Raw genomic sequence first — 18521 nt, 5'->3', positions numbered from 1 at the left:
GTTAATACATATGTTACCCATCCCTGACACCATGGTATGCGTTTAAGCCTAAGCGTTAAGGTGAAATGGTTACACACAATCTCTCCCCCCTCCCCCCTCTCTCTCCTCCTCTCTCTCTCTCTCTCTCTCTCTCTCTCTCTCTGGCATAGCCTTCTCTCTCTCTCTCTCTCTCTCTCTCTCTCTCTCTCTCTCTCCATCAGGTCATCAAATCAGAGTCAGAGTTAAAAAAAAATATAATATTTATTCAAAATAACATACTAGTTGAATGACTCAAATTCTTACAAGATCAACACTGGAAAGATAATAAGTCATCAACAGACAAACCACTCAGATAACCCCCCAGTATTTAAATGTCTCAATCAGTAATTAGTCACACCAATCTCTTCTCCAAAATATTATATTTCCCTCCACACGGGACTCTCTGTCCCTAGGACCCTTTGTCCCCTCACTAGAACCGCCCATTGCAGCCTGGAAAATCACACACTTTGTTTAAGGAAACTCTTTGGCACCCGCCATCGTGGCTCTGCCTTTCTCGCACAGACCTCTCCGTAAGTCTCCCATAGATTTGGCTAAAGATGCCATTATGAACGGAAGAGGCGCACACGTACACACGAACTCATACTCTTCGGTAACGTCTTAATAAAACTGGTCACAACCAGTTTTTAAAGGTGCTTTGAACAAGCCCTCGTGAACTCACGAACATTGACCCGCTTAAACATGCATCTTCATATCGCACCATCCCAGAAATGATTTATCAGCTTTCTCAGGTCAACGCTTCGGACTCTGAATCTATGGTACTGTGCATTCTAAAAAAGGTCACAGCACATCACATTGGCATATTAAATATATTATTAATTATGGCCCTCTTTCATCTGACACATATATACTTGTTTCACTCAGGGAATATACATAATACCTAAAAATTTCAGTTATTATACATATTACCTGAAATTTGGAGGCTTTTTTTTTATACTTATTCCCTAAACTGAAAATTGAAGGGGTGAAGTGAAAATATGACAATACAATATGAAAAATTCTGACCCATTGTCACTTTGCAAAATTTGAGGAGCACCGAACAACAGAAAAATGTCCAAAAGTTGATAGGCTACCTCTGCTGCACGCTTTGATATAAGGGGTCGAAGAAGAATGAATTTTGTCAAATGGTCTTGGTACACCATAATCCAAGAAAATCGCCCCTTCATTGATTGCATATCAGTGAGATCAACTCGGCCTCGTGTTCCGGCTTCTTTGGTCAGGATTGGTCGCACAACTGTCCCTTTAGTGGTAGGTCGTCTCGTTTTCTTCTGACACTCAATGCATCCAGCCTTGAACAGATTAATGGACTCTTGCGTGATGTTTGCATACTTTTTTGACAGATTTTTTTATCATTTTGTCTCGGCCACCATGCCCTGTCAAAATGTGTGCCCTTTTCAGAATGCTAAATGTCTCCTCAATGAATACTAAGTATACTTGTTCAGATTTTTCATCTTTGCGTTTTCTTATCAGTTTTTGAGTGTCACCACAGTTCAGCAGCTCATATTTTTTTATTAGATAGTACTGGCGCGGGCTTTTGACTTTCGTCTCCTGGCTGGTAATTAATTCATTTACTGTTTCAAAATATTCATCACGTGTAATTAGCATTCTTTTGTTTTTGCTATGCCACTTCTTTAGTTCTTCCACAAAATGTTGCTCCCTTCTGGCTTCAGAATCCATTTTACAATCAGATACGTAGAAGTTTTTACTACCAAGGTCACAAGTCACACTAAAACAAAGAGAAATAAACAAAGAGAAATAAACAAAGATGAATAAACAAAGAAGACGTGACAAAGGGCAGTAGTCAATAGTCATATTGTTAATAGGTTTATTGGAGAGTGAGTAATTAGTAATTAGCACTCAAGAGTTATCGTATTTTACAAGTGTCACTTTTAGTATCGTATTTTATTTTTCATATTGTATTGTCATATTTTCACTTCACCCCTTCAATTTTCAGTTTAGGGAATAAGTATATAAAAAAAGTCTCCGAATTTCAGGTAAGATGTATAATAACTGAAATTTTTAAGTATTATGTATATTCCTTGAGTGAAACAGCTAATATATGTATTAACTGTTTTTTTTCAGGGAATATACATATCAACTGATTATATATATTAACTGTAACATATATATATATATCTATCATCTATCTATCTATCTATATATATATATATATATATAAATATATATATATATATGATATATATATCTATAATCTCTATATCTATCTATACTATCTATAATATCTATTATATCATATATATATATATATATATATATATATAGTATATATATATATATATATTACCCACCAGTGGAATCCTCATACCTTCTAATCCCAAAAAACCTCTACATATGGCATTTTTCCGCAAAATATCGATACCTTCCACATCCTGGCACCCTCAAAACATTATATATATATATAGTATATATTATATAATATATATATATATATATATATATATATATATATATATATATATATATATATATATATATAACTTCACCTTCACTTACTGCACTGTTGAACAGAGTCATTTTCTTTCCATATATCATAAATCCATATTTTTTTTGGTGGGGGGATTGTTTTTCTGAAAGGAAGGATTACACCTTGTGGGAGATTTGAGCCCAAATCCGGATTTGTTCGGATTTATTGTTTTTTGTGTAGCTTTTTTGTATTTTTTTTTGTGGTGAAGGATTTGCTGTGTTGGTTCATAGAGGCTTTCAGTGCACTCTCTGAGAGAGAGAGAGAGAGAGAGAGAGAGAGAGAGAAGAGAGAGAGAGAGAGCGAGATAGAGAGAGAGAGAGAGAGAGAGAGAGAGAGAGGGTATTACAAGCGCATCAACGTAAAAAAAATTCCTAGATAAAATTTTTCAAATTTGCTATTTTGTTCCAAACAAACAAAAATAATAATAATAATGAGAGTGAGAGAGAGAGAGAGAGAGAGAGAGAGAGAGAGAGAGAGAGAGAGAGGTATTGTTACAAGTGCATCAGCGTTAAAAAAAATCTCAAATAACATTTTTCAAATTTGCTTTTTTTTTTCCCAAACCCCCCCCCAAAAAAAATAAATAGTTTTTTTTCTTTTAAATTCGCAAACCTCTCTCCTCTCAAAAAAGGGATCCGACCTTTATCCTTCATATCAACCTGAATGCGTAGGATACCTCCCCTCAACCCCCCCCTCCTCTCATCCCCACCTCCCACAGAAGGATTATCCTGCACACACATACACTTCAGGATTTGAAAGGACGCTTACCGCCATTCTTCTCAGTCCACGTGGTTGCCATTTGAGGTCACGTGAGGTCACGTGTCTCCATTGTGTGCTTTGTGTTCGTTTTCTATTGTGTTCCTTCCCTCGATGAGTCAGTGGGTGGTTTTTGGGGGATCATTCTGGAATGTGGTTCTGGAATCTCATTCTGGAAGGTAATTCTGGAATCGAGTTCTGGAGGCTAATTCTGGAATCTGAAATATTATTCTGGAAGCAAGTATAGACTCTAATTCTGGAGGCTAGTTTTGGAATCTGATTCTGGTATTGAATTCCGGAGGCTAGTTATAGATGCTAACACTGGAATCTGATTCCGGAGGCTAGTTCTGGAAACTAATTCTGGAATCAAATTCTAGAAGCTAAATCTAGAAAATAATTCTGGAGGCTAATTCTGGAATTTGATTCTGCAATCGAATTCTGGACGCAAAATCTTGAAAATAATTCTGGAGTCTAATTCTGGAAACAAATTCTGGAATCTAATTCTGGAAAGGAATTCCGGAGTCTAATTCTGGAATTGAATTCTAGTGAAGGCTAATTCTGGAATTTAATTTGGGAGGCTACCTCTGGAATCTAATTCTGGAATCGAATTCTGGAATTTAATTTTGGAGGCTAATTCTGGAATCTGATTCTGGAATCGATTTCTGGAGGCTAACTCTAGAAAATAATTCTCGAATCTAATTCTGGAAACGTATTCTGGAATCTAATTCTGGAAAGGAATTCCGGAGTCTAATTCTGGAATTGAATTCTAGTGAAGGCTAATTCCGGAATTTAATTTGGGAGGCTAGTTCTGGAATCTAATTCTGGAATGGAATTCTGGAGGCTAAATCTAGAAAATAATTCTGGAGTCTAATTCTGGAAACTAATTCTGGAATCTAATTCCGGAGTCTAATAGTGGAATTTAATTCTGGTGGTGGCTAATTATGGAATTTAATTTTGGATGCTAATTCTGGAATCTAATTCTGGAATATATTTCTGGAAACTAATTCTGGAATCTAATTCTGAAAGATGATTCTGTAATCTATTATTATTATTATTTTTATTATTATTATTATTATTATTATTATTATTATTATTATTATTATTTTAAACACTGACAGGTTAAAATTCTAAAAAAAAACCTAGTATATTTATGAAGTCAGCTTATGATAGATTATTATGTGTAGATCTCTCCTTTTATCATTTAATAAAATCATATTTCCAAAGCCTTAGGTAGTTAACCAAACGTCTTGATTTACCATTAGTAATTAACGGTTAAACTTTGAATTATCTTTAATAATTAATAGTTCACCTCAAATATTGTAACGGCAATAAATAAACAGTCCCTCTAAAATGAGATATAACATCTCAAGTCTTTAACATTATAGAGGCAAAATTTAACATGGCATTGAACAGTTAACAGTCATTAACATTATCCTAGCAAAAATTAACATTATATTGAACAGCTACAAATATTTAGATTATCCAGGCAATAGCTAACATTATATTTAACAGCTAACAGTCGGTAACATTATCCAGGCAAAAACGGACAATATATTTAACAGTTAACAGTCATTAACATTATCCTGGCTAAAACTAACAGTATATTTAACAGTCATTAACATTATCCTGGGAAAAATTAACATTATATTGAACAGCTATAGATATTAAGATTAGCCAGGCAATAGCTAACATTATATTTAACAGCTAACAGTCGGTAACATTACCCTTGCGAAATTTAACATTATACTGAACAGCTACAGTTATTATGATTATTCTGCCAAAAACTAACATTATAATAAACACCCACAGTCATTAACAGGTGCTGTAACACACAGACACACACTTATACCTCTCCTGTACACCAATCGTGCGCGCGTGCGCGCCTGATACACCGTTCCGCGCAGGGTTCCTACCTACCGCCCTTGGGGACACCTTACCGTTACAGTCAAGGGAGTTTCTCAGGCGAAAGTACTCGGATTGGTCATTTTCCTTGGCTCTCTCTATCTCTCTCTCAAGGGGAAAAAAACTATTTCGCTTTCTTTACCTCTGGTGATCCGAGAGAGAGAGAGAGAGAGAGAGAGAGAGAGAGAGAGAGAGAGAGAGAGAGAGAGAGAGTCTCTCTGCGCACCTGCCAACCTACAGATTTGTACGAGTATTATGAGAACCGTTTTCTGATCGTGAATTATATCCGTGTGATACCGTCCAAAGGTTCGACAGCTTTCACTGACTTTCTATCTCAGCTCTCTCTCTCTCTCTCTCTCTCTCTTAGCCAGAGGAATGAAAAATTCCACGCTTTCTGTCGAATGGTCCTGAAGGGAGAATTTGATTATTCCCGTAAATCAACAAATGGAGGGACCGTAAGACGTTCCACAAACAGACCAGAAGATGAAAGCTAGCTGTAGCCTCTCTCTCTCTCTCTAGCTTAGAATTACCCTTAGTGCTATTTAGAATGGGTGCAAAGACATTTGAGATTTTGGTTGTAATTAAAAGAAAGAGGCTAAATATATTATATATTTATTAAGTAAGTGTATATATATATATATATAATATATATATATATATATATATATATATATATATATATATATATATATATATATATAACACCTCGGCATTATAGTATACACCAACAAAACTAAACTTTGTCCCTGAACTCCAACTCAAAAGGGGGCATTGAATTACTTGCCTTCTCTATAGCAGCGTAGTCATGCCTTTCTCACCTGTAATTAAGTAACCCAACCCACCTGTCGGCGGGGAAGTTGGTTTAATTGCAGGTAAGAGAGAGAGAGAGAGAGAGAGAGTTACAAGGAGTTACAAGGATTAGGATGTCTCAAAGACTTTAGTCCATCCTAAGAGGAGACATCGTGTGTTCATTATCTGTAAGAGCAGGTTTTACTGTTCATTCATAGTGTCCTCCTAATGATTTTGTCTAGCTTTATTTTAAACTGAGAGAGAGAGAGAGAGAGAGAGAGAGAGAGAGAGGAGGGGGGGGGGGGGGATCCCAGAGAGAGAGAGAGAGAGAGAGAGAGAATCGAGAAAAAGGACGAGAGAGAGAGAGGAGAGAAGAGAGAGAGAGAGAGAGAGAGAGATGAATTACCTTGAGAGAAGTTTAACTACATGAGAGAGAGAGAGAGAGAGAGAGAGAGAGAGAGAGAGAGAGAGAGAGAGAGAGAGAATCCCACAAGAAAAGGGGAAAACTCATGAGAGAGAGAGAGAGAGAGAGAAGAAGAAGAAGAAGAAATCTCTCTTAAGGACAGGAAAGCCGAGATTATGGGCCAAGGTGAAGGTAAGATCAGGTGTCTGTTATAAATAAACGTTCCGTTTTTAAATGACTGAACTGTTTACCTGGCGGTTCAACGGCTTAACAGGTTATAGGAGACTATTACAAAATATTGCTTTAAATATCTATGTATATTGCTGCATAATTAATTGTGTTTTTATCTTTAAATTCTTTTATTTACTGATTGGCTGAACAATTTACCCAGTGGTTAAGCAGTCATTGGAAAATATACAGAAAAATATCAATAAACATTTAAGTATATTACTGCAGGATTATTTTCATATTTGGATATTTGTTTTCACAAAGCCAGTCAAGAGCCTGATTTGAATAATCGATGTTCTTATGGAGAGAATTAAGGAAGGGGAGGCCCATTGGCTGTGTTGGTGCAAATATCTTTTCCTTTGTGCAAGATACTTTATTTTTAAGTTACTGTCATTTAAGGAGGTACTTCTATCGTAGTATTTTCAACAAATGCTTAAAACTTATAAATAAAAGCTGTAACGAAAGCTGTATCCTATTAAAAGCTGAAAGTTTAAAAATGAAAGGATTATTTTCATAGACATTGAATTCACACCCTCTAAGAGAGGTGTTCTTCATAAGATATTTGATGTTTATTTCACCCCGTCACCTATATTGCCTGTATTCGTGTGTGTGAGTGAGTGTTAGAGAGAGAGAGAGAGAGAGAGAGAGAGAGAGAGAGAGAGAGAGAGAGAGAGAGAGGTGATAAAAAAAACCCTTCTGTAAGTTGTGACCCGATCGTACACATTCATTCTCATCGGTTTGTTTACATTCCCGCGTCTTCTGGCAAATGTGTTTCTTCTTCACCCCAGTTCCCGTAAGAGATCAGGGCGAACGGAGGAACCCACATCTTTCCTCCCCGCCGCCCTCCTCCCCTCCCATCCCACGAGATCCTTGCTGTCTGTGCTGTGTCACGTAGGATTCCTACACCTTCCTCTCTCGCCAGAAAAGGTATCATGACGAAGACAAGCTCATTTCGACGAACTTGTCCAATGGGAAGAGGTAGATCGCAGATTATCTACTTATATATAAAAAAATACCTCTTAATCATTTGTCTAATCGCCTTGAAATTATTTTTTGTGGATGATGACGACAATTTAGGCTTAACTACTGCCTTTTATCAAATACTAAATGATGGTAATTTTATTGTTTGAATGGGAGAAGTACTTTCATAGAACTGGCAATTTACCGTTTGAATAGAATTTGTCATTGATGTGATTACAGAGAGAGAGAGAGAGAGAGAGAGAGAGAGAGAGAGAGAGAGTGCTCTTTTTCATTCACGGTTCAGCACTCAAAGATCGAACAGGAAAGATATTGCAGTTAGCTTCTTTATAATATTAAGATAGAGAGAGAGAGAGAGAGAGAGAGAGAGAGAGAGAGAGAGAGAGAGAGAGCTAATTTCTCTCACAGCTTGACCTGTTTTGAGTCACAGTTTGATCTCAGGTCACGGCCGTAGGATAGGATTGGTTTGAAATTGCTTCTTTTGAGTAGCTCCGTAGGAATCCGCTTTTTTTTTTCTCTTTTTTTTTTTTCAAGGAAGTAGCAGGAACTAGTTCAGGTTTAAAAGCTTTGTATGATTTTGAATTTAATTTCAGCAAAGACACTTTTATTTTATATTTTTCTTTATATTTCTGAAATACTAATCTTGAAAAGTAGTCATTGGTTTGGGAGATTGCTTTTGATTGTGCTGTGTACTTGTTTGATCGTTTCAGTGTCTTAATTCTCTCTCTCTCTCTCTCTCTCTCTCTCTCTCTCTCTCTCTCTCTCTCTCTCACACACAGATATTTTCTCTCCATCATATCTATTTTTGATTTCCTCCTTTGAACCTATAATTCCATGAAACTGATTCTCTCTCTCTCTCTCTCTCTCTCTCTCTCTCTCTCTCTCTCTCTCTCTCTCTCTCTACTTTCAAAAGTGGATCAAGACTAGAGGCAAGTAATTATAGGCCTGTGAGTCTAACATCACATATTATGAAAGTGTATGAAAGGGTAATGAAGAAAAATATTATGAAACATTTAATAAAAAATAATTTGTTTAATAAAGGACAACATGGTTTCGTACCCGGAAAAAGTACACAAACCCAACTGTTAGTCCACCGTGAGAACATATTCAAAAATATGAAAAGCGGAAATGAAACAGATGTGGTTTATTTAGACTTTGCAAAAGCTTTTGATAAAGTAGACCATAATATATTAGCGAAGAAAATTAGAAAACACAATATCGTGGATAAAGTAGGAAGATGGTTAAAAGAATTTTTACACAACAGAAAACAGATAGTTATTGCAAACGACGAGAAATCGGATGAAGTCAAGGTAATATCCGGTGTGCCGCAAGGTACGGTGTTAGCTGCAATACTGTTTGTTATTATGATTGAAGACATAGACAATAATGTGAAGGATTCGGTAGTGAGTAGTTTCGCAGATGACACAAGAATAAGTAGAGAAATTACTTGTGATGAAGATAGGAACGCTCTACAAAGAGACCTTAACAAAGTATATGATTGGGCAGAGGTAAATAGGATGGTATTTAACTCTGATAAATTTGAATCAATAAATTATGGAGACAGAGAAAGAAAGCTATATGCATATAAGGGACCTAATAATGAGACCATCACAAATAAGGAAGCAGTTAAAGACCTTGGTGTGATGATGAATAGGAACATGTTATGCAATGATCAAATAGCAACTCTGTTGGCAAAATGTAAAGCAAAAACGGGAATGTTGTTACGGCACTTCAAAACAAGAAAAGCTGAACACATGATTATGCTTTATAAAACATATGTTCGTAGTCCACTTGAATATTGCAATATGATATGGTACCCACACTATCAAAAGGATATTGCACAAATAGAGAGTGTACAAAGGTCCTTTACAGCTAGAATAGAAGAAGTTAAGGACCTAGACTACTGGGAAAGACTACAATTCTTAAAATTATAGTACTAGAAAGGAGAAGAGAACGCTACATGATAATTCAGGCATGGAAACAGATAGAAGGAATAGCAGAAAATATCATGGAACTAAAAATATCAGAAAGAGCAAGCAGAGGTAGATTAATAGTGCCCAAAACTATACCAGGATAAATAAGGAAAGCACACAGGACATTAATCCACTACGCACCAGCATCGATAATGCAGCGTCTATTCAATGCGTTGCCAGCTCATCTGAGGAATATATCAGGAGTGAGCGTAGATGTGTTTAAGAATAAGCTCGACAAATATCTAAACTGCATCCCAGACCATCCAAGATTGGAAGATGCAAAATATACCGGAAGATGTACTAGCAACTCTCTGGTAGACATTAGAGGTGCCTCACACTGAGGGACCTGGGGCAACCCGAACAAGATGTAAGGTCTGTAAGGTCTGTAAGGTCTCTCTCTCTCAAAAGGAAAATTTTTCCTGCATATTAATGACAATCAAATGCAGTGGATAAGTGTGGGTTATTCTCTACACAACTACAATTCTCTTATGTTTTTTTCAATTCCTTTTTTATTTGTTTAATATTTACCTTCTGTTTTTCTTATTTCTACGTACACCGTTGGGCACGGAGCTTTGGTTTCTATATTTCTATTTATTTTATCTACATTCTTTCTTTCTCTTGCATTTTTATATTTCATAGTTTTAGATACATTTTTAAAAAACTTTTTGTCATTGGGATTTTTCAGCCTGAGTACTTACGTTCTCAACTTTAGTTTATGACATTTATGCTTTATTTATTTCATTTACTTATCTATTTTTTCTTGTCCCTATGACTTTTCATTTATCTTTTCATTTAACTGTTTTTGTTTAATTTCAATTTATTGTTCAGTAAAGTTGTATATTTCTTTCATGATTTCATTTCATTTTTGTTTTAATTCAATTTTTGATTCAGTAATACTTTAATATTTTTCATGATTTCTATTAATGATTTTTGCTTCATTTCAATATTTGCTTTCTCGAACTGTTTTTTTTTTTTTCATGCTTTCAGTTCATGATTTGTTTTTTCATTTCCAGTTTTGACCTGTTCTACATAATTTCATTTACTAGTTTCTTTTCATTTCAAATCTTTATTCTGTAGTCTTCATCAGCTTTCCTTTTAATTTCCCCGTTCATATTATTCTGTTGTGTCTAAATTTATCAGTTATCTTAATTTCATTTCATCACTAAATCTAACTATTTTATTTATTCATCACAAAAGGATTAACATAATTCCATTTGAATGCCTCTAAGTTTATTTATTTTGTCTGTATCTAAGTTTATTTCATTTCCTCATTTTCATTAGATGAAATAAATGTCTTTTTTTATCTTATTGTCTCTGAATTCATTCACTTTATTTATTTCACTTTCTCTCTCTCAATTTATTTCAATCCCTCATTTTAAAGGGATGTATGTCCCTTTAATTCATTGTCTATATATTTATTAATTATATTGTATTTTATTCCATTTTCCCTCTAAATTGATTTTATGTCCTCGTTTTCAAAGGATGGAATGAAACACCGCTTCGAAAAGTGAATTTTATAAGCTTTGAAAAATGCTCGCCCTTACGTCTACTATTTATCCAGGGTCATTGCAACCAGATTTTACACAAAAGACCAAATATCAATAGTTCATTATTATTATTCACTCTAATTCTTCACTCATTCATAGTTGATACATACTGGGAATTGGGAAAAACGAGATAAAAACTGTGGTTGCGATATCTGGTAACCACAGCTCTTATTACTCGGAGATTTGGCAACTCTGGCCCTCATTGTTGCCATACGTCGCAACAAGTTTTACGGTTATTGTGATATGTGGCAGCGATGTTTGATTATTAGGTACATGTGGCAACACAGTTTTGATTCTTGCAATATGAAGCAACTATTTGATTTGAGTATGGCAAAGTAAATCCTTTTGCTTAATAAAATATGAAGGAAATGAATTTGACTGTTAGTGGTTTGTGGCAACGAGAGACTATGCCACTGCCAAAACGGCCACTATGCCAAAGGTCTTTGGGGGTAAAATTTGCGCAACGACCCTGTCGCCTTGCCTGGAGATCCCTGGCAACATCAGGGGGCGTCCGAATTGCTTGTTCGAGCACCGAGTTGTCCATTTCGTGCTTCTGTCTTGGGGGGAAGGTCATTGTCTGGGGCGATTCGGACGCAGCCCGAGGCCTCCTCAATGGATCCACAACCATCGTGGCTAAGAAAATCACTTTCGGCTGACTGGGAGGAGATAGAGAGGGATGTTTGAAGGGTTGATTTGGGTCAAATTGTTGAGAGATACAATATATGCCTTTGCAATAGGCCTGTTTAAGGGTCGATATTAAATGTGGGGAATTTATACGAATAGAATTTTTTATACGTACGTATCTATATACTTATACATATTAGAAAGTCACCATCTCCTCTGCAAGTTGGCGCACATGTTTTCCTTGGCCACGACATAATATCTTTGGCTTTAAACTTAAAAATATCTAATAAATCTCGTCCTTAGAATCTAACGCAGTCATTCATGATGTTTGTGGCATTTACAAAAAGTTGGCGGATTCCGCCTTTAAGAATTGAAGATATATATATAATGATATATATATGTATATATATATATATATATATATATATATATATATATATATATATATATATAGTATGTATCTCCAAGAGGAGTTATTGCTAGCAGAGGTCAAACTGGGTCACCCTCGAGGGTGCCACCCCTTTTCCCTGCCAGTCGCAAAGGTCAACAACTCCTCCTTCGCTCCGAAAAGAAATGGAAGAAGGAATTAAGTCACTGATAAGGCGAAATTAGCTGTCACTAAATTGCCTCTCTTAAATCTTCCAACATTTCTGGACGGAGATAAAAAAAAAGATAGATTTGAGAACTTGGGAACAAATGGTTTAGTTCCCCATTAAATCTTTCTCCCTGCTTCTCGTTTTCTGTAGAATTAAGGTAGTCCATTTCTCGTTTTCTGTGACTTATTTTTTGTAATTTCAGATAAATTTGCTTCTCGTTTTCTGTCGATTTCTAGTCATCCATTTCTCGTTTTCTGTGACTTTTTTCTTTTTTTTGTAATTTCAGATAAATCAACTTTATTTCTTTGATATTCGCTTATTTGAAAGGAAGAAGATCAATTTTTTATTTATAAAAATAGCTTATACATCCAAATGAATTGGTAATTGCATTAATTGCAACCCGTTTTCTTTCTTGGTTTGGTTTTTCATCAAGGAAAACGGAGCCATTACCAGAAATGTATGAAACAATGAGTTTTTCATCGGTTACTTTTTTTAGAGTCTTTGCAGCGGCTCCTCCCTATCAATGTCTTCGGTCTTGTTCTTCTATGTTAATCAGCTTCTTCTTCTTCTTCTTCTTCTTCTTCTTCTCTCCTCCTCTTCTTCTTCTTCTTCTTCTTCGTCCGTTTCCTCCTTTTCCTCTTCCTCCTCCTCCTCTTCTTCTTCTTCTTCTTCCTTTCAGAGGTCGTTTTTAGTCCTCGGCGAACCTTCGACGCGATGAGAACTCCCCATCTTCGTTGCTGGCTCCTTTCTGCGACTTCGCTCTGAGAATGAGAGAGAGATTAATGAAATGTCAGTAAGAAGACAGAGAGAGAGAGAGAGAGAGAGAGAGAGAGAGAGAGAGAGAGAGAGAGAGAGAGAGAATTTGCTCAGGAGGACAGACATAGAGAAGCGAATGTGCTAGTCAAAGACTAGGGCATCTATACCCAAAAATATATTAATCAAAGAAGGACATCTATGCCCAAAATATACTTGTCAAAGACAGGGTATCTATACTCAATATTTAATAGTAAAAAAAAGGGCCATCTATACCAAGAATATACTTGTCAAGGTTATGGCATTTATAACTAAAATGTACTTATCGAAGAAGGGCTTCTATGCCCAAAATATGCTTGTCAAAGGCAGGTTATACATACCCAATATTTGATTGTGAAAAAAAGGTCACATCTATACCTAAAATACACTTGTCAAAGTTAGGGCATTTATAACCAGAGTACTATACTTGTCAAAGACAGGGAATCTATACCCTGATTAAATTTGTCAACGACAGGGCATCTATACCTAAAATACTTTTCAGAGTGAAGGCATCTATACCCAGAATATACTTGTCAAAAACTAGGGCATCTACGCCCAAAATATCCTTATCAAAGCATAACCCATTCATACCCACAGAATACTCTACCACATTCCATGTTCATCCACACCCAAAAACATACATTCCCCCATCACTCCCCAAGCACTAGGACACCCATACCCCAAAAATACAGATACCCTCTTACCCTAACATACCCCTCACCTTTCAAAGAGTCCAGGATCCGTGTAGATTGGCTCTGATGGGTCAGAATACCTGGACGAAGTGGCTGCCCCGTCTTCTCCCTGTCGGGCTGCTTACAGGGGTATCGTTTGAAGGCCAGTAACTGCTTCGAGAGGAGAGACAAGAAGAGAATTGTAAGTATGGAGAGAGAGAGAGAGAGAGAGAGAGAGAGAGAGAGAGAATGTTCATCTTCCAGTGTTTATATATGTTTTTGAGTCATAAACGTGAGATATTTATATATATTATTGTATCAGGTGACTAAATGAGTAATGAAAGAGAGAGAGAGAGAGAGAGAGAGAGAGAGAGAGAGAGAGAGAGAGAGAGAGAATGTTCAGCTTCCAATGTTTATGTTTTTGTGTAATAAACGTGATATATTTATAGATATTACACATGTTATTGAACCAGGTGAATAAATGAGGAATAAGAGAGAGAGAGAGAGAGAGAGAGAGAGAGAGAGAGAGAGAGAGAGAGAGAGAGAGAGAGAGAGAGAGAGAGTTCTTCTATGCGATTCTGAATTCTAGGTCATTGTTGCTATGCAAATAACTATCTAATCACATGATTTACAACATAAAACCGTGAATCCACCTGGATAATATAATGTGGCCCATGAAATTTAGTTAGCTGTCTTTATAATCTAGACGAGAGGGCATACTATACCTCTCCTGATGCCCAAACCATTTCTACTTCATTTAAGCTAAACCCCAGTTCCCCAGACTACAAAAACCCTCCACCTCATTCCATGACACTTTTCACCATATACGTGAGATATCTTACACCTGCCTGGCTGGCTGGGTCAGGGTACGAGCGTGGCTCCCTGGGAAGGCTGATTTGGTATTCTGCTGAAGGTGCTGTTGGCTGGACTGGTTGTGGTAGGGGTTGCCTGCGTCAGCCATGGCGTTCTTTGTCCCCAGGGCACGGTGTTTCCTGCATGGGGGAAGGGGGTATGTTGTTAAGCTGATAAAGGGCATGGGGCAGGTCTGCCCAAATCTTGTATGGAGATTCTAGTGGGCTTTGCTTCAATGAAAACTGGTTATCAGAAGGTTCCGTTGTAATTTAATGAGACCTGTTTATTATGTGGTGCAGTTGGTTATAAATCTGTGTATTTTTGTTAAAGCTTTCTATGTGACAATACACATACATTTTACCTCGCTATTTCAGAGCCATGCAAATTTTGTATTCTGAGATCTGAATTTGATTCGAGTATGAAAAAGACACCCTGAGTTCAGTTCTGTAACTGTAATGGGCCAAAATCATACCTGTCACAGAACAAGAACATGACTGTAACAGAACAGGAACATGACTGTAACAGACCAGAAACATGACTGTCACAGACCAATTACATACCTGTAACAGAATCCAATAACCAGGAAAGACCCCATGAGACAGATGACTGTAATGATGAGGCCAGTCACCATTCCGTAATACTCTGACGTGGCCAGGCACACCTCGTCCAGGTAAGTCTGTGGCTGAGGTTCTTCGATTTCGTCTCTGGACATGTATACCTGAGTGAAACAGGACATAAGACGGGTTTATTAGAGAATGAGGAGGGCGACGCTTGCTGATATGGTCTTTTTGGGCTAAACTTCTTCAAGGGACTTCTGGGCAGTTTTCTACATGGGGACCAAGTCCGGGAACCATAGGTCTAAGGGCCTGTCCACACTAGCGGGCATGCACGTCGGGCATTTCCAGCTGTTTATATTTTCTCTCACTTCTCAAGCAGTGTTACCAGATAATCTCATCGTTCTGGCTCCATACTCTGCCAGTCAGTATAGTGAAACGGGTTATGGGAACAGCGTTTGCCTGTCGGGTAATGCCCGGTAGTGTGGACAGGGCCTAAGACTGTGTTTAGCTAGAATTCTTGGACTTTTGGCCACTTTTGAACAAGGGGGCCATGTCTAGGAATCAGTTAGGTTTAGGACTGTCTTAAAAGTCTTTCTTGTTGGTTTGGGCAATTATATTTATTATATTATCATACTAAAGCAGTTACGTGCACTCTGTGCTCGTACGCAAGCGACGTACCTCATAGATCCCGTGCACTTGTTCCTCCTCTTCTGCTTCTTCTTCAGTATTCTCTTCCTCGTATCCTTCAGTGCCCGGCTCATCAGCGTTCCTTTTCCGCCTTCCGTAGGATTCGGACTCTTCCCTTCCAGGTCCCACAACGCAGCGTGCCTTTAGGAAAGAAGGCACTCGATGTATTATATATATAAGACTGGCAATGCATGCAACTCGGTGCCTGGTTACAGTTTTTTTTTTGACATTTCAGGAAGCATAATCCTCTAAGAGGCTTCTGTTACAAGGTTGTGGGAGCAGGCTATAAGAGAGATTAGTTCCTAAAAGAGGTTGAACTTGTATAGTGAAGACATCTTCAGAGTTTGGGGTTAAACGCTATTGATCTTAAGAAATATTGACGTAAAAAGGGTTTGGGATTCTACACTAAGGTTCCTGAGGTCTCCCCAAAGACCTTGGGATTCTTCTAAGGCCTGAGGTCTCCCCAAAGACCTTGGGATTCTACACTAAGGCTCTGGGGGTCTCCCAAAGAGGGTCTTACCTGACCCCCGAGGGTTCTACACTAAAGGCTCCGAGGTCTCACAAAGACCTTGGGATTCTACACTAAGGCTCTGAGGTCTCCCCAAAGACCTTGGGATTCTACACTAAGGCTCCTGAGGTCTCCCCAAAGACCTTGGGATTCTACACTAAGGCTCCTGAGGTCTCCCCAAAGACCTTGGGATCACTAAACCTGAGGTCTCCCCACCTTGAGGCTCCTTGAGGTCTTCCCCAAAGACCTTGGGATTCTACACTAATGCTCCTGAGGTCTCTCCAAAGAAAGGAAGAAGACGAGGAAGCTTTTGTTTATATTCAAGAAATGTTACTTGAGGTTCTGAACTAAGGTAACCTGAGGTCACCCAAAAGAAAGGAAGCAGAGGAAGAGTGTTTGCACCACTCACCGGCTGGCAGCCTCCCCTACAGGTCTTCACGGTAGCCTCGAAGATCAGGAAGTTCGACTCTGGGATCTTGAAGGCGTTGAACCGCGCCTCAAGGGCGTTGCCCTCGCGCCCTCTGCCCAGCGAGGGGAACACGTAGGTGTCGATGGGGCATCTGAGGTGGAAAATTGAGGATTTTAGAAGATTATTTCGGTTTTAAGGACGTGTAAGTTGATTAAATTGTCGATGTTAACTTGTTAATGGTTTGGTTATGATTTGTGGGTTTCTACAGTCAGTCCTGAGTTCACCGTAGATCGATTTCCCTGTGTAATATAGAGTGACTTCTAATACTGGTAGTGATAAAGTAATTATTGCTTTTAATTATATTATTAATGATACATGTATCACTACTAATTTTCAGTGGTCTTTGTGTATTATAATGAAAAAAAATAATAATAATAATAATAATAATAATAATAATAATAATAATAATAATAATAATAATAATAATAATAATAATAATAATAATAATAATAATAATAATAATAATGAGTGTTTAGAGCTCAAACCACGAGCATTTATGGGATAATGATTTGCTAATGGTGGATGTGATAGGGTCATCTGAATGGCTTCAATGTTTATTGGCGTAATTATGCTAATCTAATTAATCATTTCAGGGAGTTCATTCTTGCAGCCTTAGCAATTTTCATAATATTAATTTTTTCAGCCATCGCCAAACTGATGAAATTAATCACTGTGACCTTTGGGGAATCTGATGGTGAAATTAATCTTTTGGGACATTGGAAATATCTAGAGACTTAATTTTTACAGTCTCTGCCAAACTGTTAGCAAGATTGGTAACAAAATTGATTTTTGCGATTTGCCAAGGTCTTGACACTTTTGAAAACTGGTAATAAAATTTAACCTTTGCAGCTTATCCAACTTGATGACAGAAACTTGTATATAAAACAATCATCATTGTAAACTGGAATTTGATTGAATCTTCCATCTTAGACAGAAATTTATGCACAAAATGATTATTTCAAACTGGAATTTGATTAATTCCTGCAGCTTAGACAGCATTTTCTATACAAAATAATTATTGTCAATTGAAATTTGATGAATTCCTGGAATCCAGCCAAACCAAGACATCAAAACCAACTCCGAATCAGATATTTATATATAAAAAAAATCATCATTTTAACCCGGAATTTGATCAATTCCTGGAGTCCAGCCAAACCAAGGCATCAAAACCAACTCCGAATCAGAAATTTATATATAGAAAATCCTCATTGTAAACTGGAATTTGATTAATTCCTGGAGTCCAGCCAAACCAAGACACCAAAACCAACTTCGAATCGAAGACCTGGAACGACACCCACCCTCTAGAATCGATAAGGTCCACACTCCTGCCCGAATAGGGGTCCTTCGCCTGGACGTTGGTGGCGAATATGTCCGACACGAGGTTGAATCCTCTCTGGGACTCCAACTTGAATGTGAGAGGATCCCCGACGGCGATGGTGGTCGTAGGGCGGCCCCCGTAGAGGATCTGGAGGCGAACTTTCGACTGGAGCTGGTTCTCGGCCGGGAGGTACTCGATGGGGGTCGGAGCTCCCGAGCTGAAAGGGAGATGGGGAGGAGTTAATAGAGAAATAACAGAAAATGATTACCCACAATCCATAAGGACAACCTAAAGTTGATGGATGAAACAGCTGTTGGAAAAAAGGGAATAAAGTAGTTTTATTTGTCAATTCC

At 37.5% G+C, this 18521-nt stretch overlaps 1 protein-coding gene across 1 annotated transcript in view; it reads right to left on the bottom strand.

Moving 5' to 3' along the window:
- Positions 1 to 366: 366 nt before the first annotated feature.
- LOC135203462 (uncharacterized) overlaps positions 367 to 18521 on the bottom strand; it is an 84702-nt gene continuing 66547 nt past the window's right edge. The window contains 9 exon segments of the mRNA XM_064233187.1: positions 367 to 468; positions 1609 to 1762; positions 13828 to 13910; positions 13912 to 13948; positions 14620 to 14769; positions 15190 to 15347; positions 15865 to 16014; positions 16791 to 16941; positions 18149 to 18385. Of these exon segments, the coding sequence (XP_064089257.1) occupies positions 367 to 468; positions 1609 to 1762; positions 13828 to 13910; positions 13912 to 13948; positions 14620 to 14769; positions 15190 to 15347; positions 15865 to 16014; positions 16791 to 16941; positions 18149 to 18385 (1222 nt within the window).

The sequence above is a fragment of the Macrobrachium nipponense genome, chromosome 36 (genome assembly GCF_015104395.2).
Source record: "Macrobrachium nipponense isolate FS-2020 chromosome 36, ASM1510439v2, whole genome shotgun sequence".
NCBI lineage: Eukaryota > Metazoa > Arthropoda > Malacostraca > Decapoda > Palaemonidae > Macrobrachium > Macrobrachium nipponense.
This window is presented reverse-complemented; position numbering and strand designations above follow the sequence as displayed.